We start from the raw sequence: 5,591 nt of genomic DNA on the forward strand, positions 1-5,591 counted from the left end.
TATACCAAATCAAAACAAATATAATATGCTAAAAAAACTGGTGAAAAATCATCTTCGCGAGTCATGTGGATTGTTGCAGACACTTCATTAAAGTAACAACCAACTTGAAAAAGCTTGGTTACAACAAAAGGGCTGAAGTCATGTGGTTGGCTGTTGGTATGTCTGGAAAGCTTGGTTTCAACCCACTTGATTGTATTAATCTTTGTAACTTTCTTATTTCTCTGTAATTATTCGTTTGTACGTGAGTTAGAGCACCCCAAGTACTCTCTCTCTCTCTCTCTCTTAAATGCAGATCGTGAGTTAGAGCACCCCTAGTACTCTCTCGTAAATGCAGATCGTAGTGGTTGCTTATTAAAAAAAATTTGAAATAAATCTCAGTAATCAAAGGATAAAGTTTACTTGTTCGTGTGGTCCTATCAAATTAGTTTTCACAATTGCACTGTCCATAATAAAAATGACAAATATAATTATTCATAAATCACACATTTCTTACATTTTTATTTGTGATCTTATACCAGAATAGCATTTGAAATCACATCAATATCTCACATTTTACAACAAAGCTTGCAAACCATTTCACAAGTAGTATAAAGTCATTGCTCATCATACTCATGCTATAGGGTTTTAATGTTACACAACACATTTCCTTGCTTTATTTAAATAGTATGTAGTCTTAATAATTAATTTCCAACTCACTTCCTAGAGCTGAAAAATCCCATCTTGTAGAAATAATGGGTATGAAATATCAGTAGCAAATGGAACAAAGTTTGTGGCAGAAGTATTCTCCAACACCTGTAAAATGCAATTATATGAATTAGAATACTTTTTTCTAACAAAGGTTTAGCTACACTCTAATTTCTAAATAAAATCCATACTTAGAAAATTGAAATAGAAATGAATATATTACCAAATCGTGGAGATATGTATTTGCTGCCTTAAGTGTTCCCTCCTTAAATAAATATAGGGTAAAATATTGACTCAGTAATTTACATAAATTATAGAAGAAGAAAAAAAAAAGATTAGAGTACTAGAGACATATAATATCAAAGAGATCTAATTATTTTTAGTAAATTTTAATTAAATATTATATTTATTTTCAATTTTATTGTATATATTCATAATATTTTTAAATATAAATATTACAATAAATTTCTCAAATGCAGTAAACACTAAGATATAAATAAACATTTAAAGTAAACATAAGTATATTAAAATTAAGCCATTGAAAAATTTCAATAAAAAATCAAATGAATAATTATAGTAAAAAGATGAATATAAGTAGCTTATGATAATTAAGATATTCTTTTATCAGAAATTCTAAAATTTATTTCTTAAAGCTGTTGATAAATAATTTTTACACATTCTCTGTAAATAATGTTCACCTATAAAATATTACAAACAATTAAATAAATAAAAACTTAATAAGTTTATGCTAACCTTATCTCTCAAAGCTTGAATTTCTTGTGACATAATGTTCATCTGTAGTTCATAATATGTGGAAATTATTCATTTTTACATATTCAACACAAGAGGTAATTTGTAAATAAATAATATGATAATAATTTTGACAAAATAATTATACTATGATGAAATACATTTATTGCTACCTTCATTGAGCGAACATGATACATCCACATTTCAAGATTCTTCTCAAGAACTTGAAGTTCATCCATTGCCAATGTTCCTAATCCTCCTCCAAACAAATACCTACCAATATTTTTAAAAATTCTTAGTATTTAGCTTAATTATAAAAAATGTATATTTACCTCACACAATTTATACTTCTATTACTATCAATTTAATAGTTTAATTTTTCATAAAATTTTGTATGATTAACACATCACAATTGTTCATATATATGTCTTTTAAAGTAATTATAATTAAAATCAAATAGTTTTTTAATTATTTAACGATTGTAATTTATTGATAGTATAAATAATATTTATACTAATAATATAATTAAATTAAATTCTTAATTGAATTATTTTATTGAGAGACAAAGACTAAGGTATGTACCTGATACCCTTTTGCAATGTGTCGATTTCTTGTTTGAGCACATTGGTTTCTTCTTTAGCATCCTAGATATCAACAATTTAGCAGCATAAATAATGTGACAAGAGTACTACTTTTAAATTTGAAAATCAAAAATAAAAATAAATAAACAATAATGTTGTAATTTAAGTTCTCAAAAAAAAAACACAACATTTTTTAATATTTAACAAGTACTTAATTACAATGCCACTACTTTGTGTGAAAATAATATTATTGTTGTTCTAAAAGTTAATCCGACATACTTTATTATCTCAGAATCAAGTCTTACATGTGTCAAAACAAAACTAATAGAGAACAAAAGTACCTTGATTTGTATATATAATAATATATATCATATATTTTCATCAACACTATCATCATATTATATAGTTTTATTATATAGTGATGCTAATGCACCAATTAGAGCATCTAATGCCACTTATCACTATTCTTTTACACATTATAATATAATAAGCATGTACAATCTAAAACATTGATATTATAGTGATATATCATTTTAATAGCATAATATAACTAGGTAGAGAAACATACCATTAGCAAAGGATGTGGTTCAGTGATAGCTTCAGATTGAGTCCCATGTGTGAACTTCAAGTACCTCTCTATTACCCCTTGCATGGTTCTTAAAATTCATATATAGAAACACAAACAATGAAAGTGAAACATTAGTGACCAAAATATACATGTTTGAATCTTAGTTGAATCTCATGCAACATAGGATCAGTGTCTAGTGTCTGATCCTATGTAGTGCTTATGTTGCATACATTTTATCTTGTACGATGTTGCAGAGAATTCAAATATTTTTGTTTGAATTTTATGCACCACGATATATACTATGATATGTATAGTGTTGCAGTGAATTCAAACGTAATTGTTTGAATTCTATGCACTACGCACATTATCAAGATTGAATCATCAGGAATATATATACATCAAAGTTTTGCATGTACGGATGTACACACTAGTTCATATAAAATCTTGGAGAGAATTCAAACATTTTTATTCGAGTATATTATCGATAGTAAGAAAGAAAAAGAGATTACCCTTTGGTGGCGAGTTCGTAGAGCTTTCCATGAGCGGAGAAAATGACGAGGCCAATTTCAGCATCGCAAAGCACGGAGAGCTCCTTAGCCTTCTTCAGAAGCCCCGCTCGGCGTTTACAAAAGGTCACTTGTCTATGCACCGGGTTCTCAATTCGCTTCAGCTGAACCTTTCCACGAGCCATTTCGATTTTCTAAGAATTCAAATTGAATTAATCAACAAGTATTTTGAATTTTTTGGTGCAATTCTATGCACACAACCTCCCACTAGTTTGAACTAGCTTCGAGGTTGTTGCAGCAAACAGGTTAGTACTCTCTCTTTAAGAGTTTCTTACTAATTTTCTCTAATCTTCTAAGGATTGAAAGCCTTATATAACCATCATCAAAATTTTCAATCCCACAAAGGAATCTTCACTAGGTAAAGTTAATTAATAATTTAGTAGCAACACTAACAAGGAGTAATTAACTATAATTAACAACTGTTAGCAGCCAACTTTACACCTCATTAAGTAGTGATTAGTCTCTAAATATTAATTAATGATCACTCAGTTAGTGTATAGGTTCTAATGAATTTGATAATCCGTCAAATCAAAGCATGTGATACTAAAGATTGTCTGGTCATTTCAACTTTTAGAATATGGTTCATTTTACTAAAATATTTATGTGCATAGGCTTTATTCTGGTTTTATTGGTGGAACCTGTGCATGTTCTATATCATGCATGAAAGATGCAAGTGAAAATATAATATATATGCTATCGTAATACTACTCTGTTATGCACTTGCAAGGGATCTCTTTTACCATGTTTAATTAGTACATATATAATATTGTATAAGATTGAAGGGATGTGACCAAAATTTAAAAAGAAATTTGCATGAAACCAATAGGCAAAGAATATAAGATTTTGAAATTAAGAATACATGGGGAAATAAAGAGATAATCAAACCATCCTAAGGGGGGAATGTTAATAATCTGAAATGTAAATTTATTCTCATTGAAATATACTTTTCAAGGAGGGATATTTAGACCTATATTTGGAGAAAGAGGATAAGGTGTATATGTGTAATATATTTATTTGTTAGGGAAGTATGACATCAAAATCATAAGTGATACAGAGAAAAATTTTCTATTTTTGAGCACGGTCACGTGCGAAAGTGTGACGGTCGAACGCCGATGGTCCATCGGAATCGGTGCGGCAGCATAGGTCGGCGACTTATCTTGGATTGAGTCATTGCTCGGATCCGCAAATTTGGTCCATTAGATTCTCAAGCCTTTATAAGTGCAATTTTCTATCACTTTTATGATTCGACGGGAGATATGGGGAAAGCTAGTGAGAGAAATTTTAGAGATACAGAGAGATGAAATATTAGGATTTATTGTTCTAAGAATTGAAAGAACTGAAAATATTTTAGGGGATTACGAAACACTTTTAAATATATTGAATTTGTATGATTTATATATTGAAAGAATGAGAGATTGTGAAACAGTTTGTAGAAAATAGGAGATATTCTTGTGAACTTGAAATGCTATTTTCTTGTAACTCATCTTGTAATATCTTATAACAACTCTTGAAGTATAGTTGATAAGAGAAATGCTCTCTCCCTCATAATAGGTTGGTTTGATCGAATTGAATAAACAAATTATATGTGTTCTTGTCTTTTATTTTATTCTTGCTCTTGTGGATTTGCTTACATTAATTGGTAGATTAGTTTTTATTGATGTCATCTATTTTGGTTGTCATTATTCTCTGTCTCACACATCAACATTCTTGGTGTGCCTAACATTTGCAATTCAATTTCACAACAAATATTGCCCACCGGCGGATGAAAAGTTTTAGTTTACTAATGAGCACCATCAATTCCAAATGGTACATTAATTTTTTTCCAAATACAACGAATATGGATTGTTAGCGAAGATATAAGCAGTCTTAACTCAAACAAGTGTGTACAACCATTGATGAGGAATACATTGATGTTTGCATGCGTAACAACAAAAGAGAAATCTGGGATGGTGGATAAGACCAAAAGTGTCATTATCTTGTGTCTTATAGATAAAGTCCTAAGAGAAATCTTCAGAGTGAAGACTACGACGGAGGTGTGGGTCAAGCTTGAATAATTTTATATGACCAAGTCTTTGGGTCACAAGTTATGTTTGAAACAACAACTCTAATTTTTTCGAATGGTTGAGAGCAAATATATAATAGAGAAATTAATAGAATTTCACAAGATCATTGAAGTCTTAAAAATATTAAGGTGAAGATTGATGATGAGGAAAATAATCTCATTGCTCATATTAATTGAGCAATTCAAGGATGTCCTTATTTATGATAAGTAATGTGTTATCACCTTGGATGAAGTCCAAACATCTCTGAGGTCCAAGGAACCATCAAATATGAAAAAATTGAAGGCTTACAATTTTGGTGAATGCTTGAGTGTTTCAAGCGGAAGAAATGAAATTACAGGGAAGTACAAATCCAAAAGATTTGATAAATCAAGGTTAAAAG

At 29.5% G+C, this 5,591-nt stretch overlaps 1 protein-coding gene across 1 annotated transcript; it reads right to left on the reverse strand.

Moving 5' to 3' along the window:
* Positions 1–450: 450 nt before the first annotated feature.
* LOC131629054 (agamous-like MADS-box protein AGL12) lies at positions 451–3,414 on the reverse strand. Its single transcript, XM_058899851.1, has 7 exons — positions 3,093–3,414; positions 2,584–2,671; positions 2,017–2,078; positions 1,608–1,707; positions 1,438–1,479; positions 908–949; positions 451–792 (listed from the first exon to the last, which is right to left on the reverse strand). The coding sequence occupies exons 1-7, from the start codon at positions 3,272–3,274 to the stop codon at positions 700–702; spliced, it is 609 nt and encodes a 202-aa protein (XP_058755834.1). The 5' UTR covers positions 3,275–3,414; the 3' UTR covers positions 451–699.
* Positions 3,415–5,591: the final 2,177 nt, after the last annotated feature.

Source organism: Vicia villosa, unplaced genomic scaffold, assembly GCF_029867415.1.
Source record: "Vicia villosa cultivar HV-30 ecotype Madison, WI unplaced genomic scaffold, Vvil1.0 ctg.000505F_1_1, whole genome shotgun sequence".
NCBI lineage: Eukaryota > Viridiplantae > Streptophyta > Magnoliopsida > Fabales > Fabaceae > Vicia > Vicia villosa.

Excerpts from the sequence above, each read along its gene's own strand:
- LOC131629054 (XM_058899851.1), bottom strand. The coding sequence starts at position 3,274 with ATGGCTCGTGGAAAGGTTCAGCTGAAGCGAATTGAGAACCCGGTGCAT. Across the intron at positions 1,708-2,016 it reads ACATTGCAAAAGGGTATCAG|GTATTTGTTTGGAGGAGGAT; the intron begins GTACATACCTTA and ends AAATATTGGTAG. Across the intron at positions 950-1,437 it reads TTCAAGCTTTGAGAGATAAG|GAGGGAACACTTAAGGCAGC; the intron begins GTTAGCATAAAC and ends TATTTATTTAAG.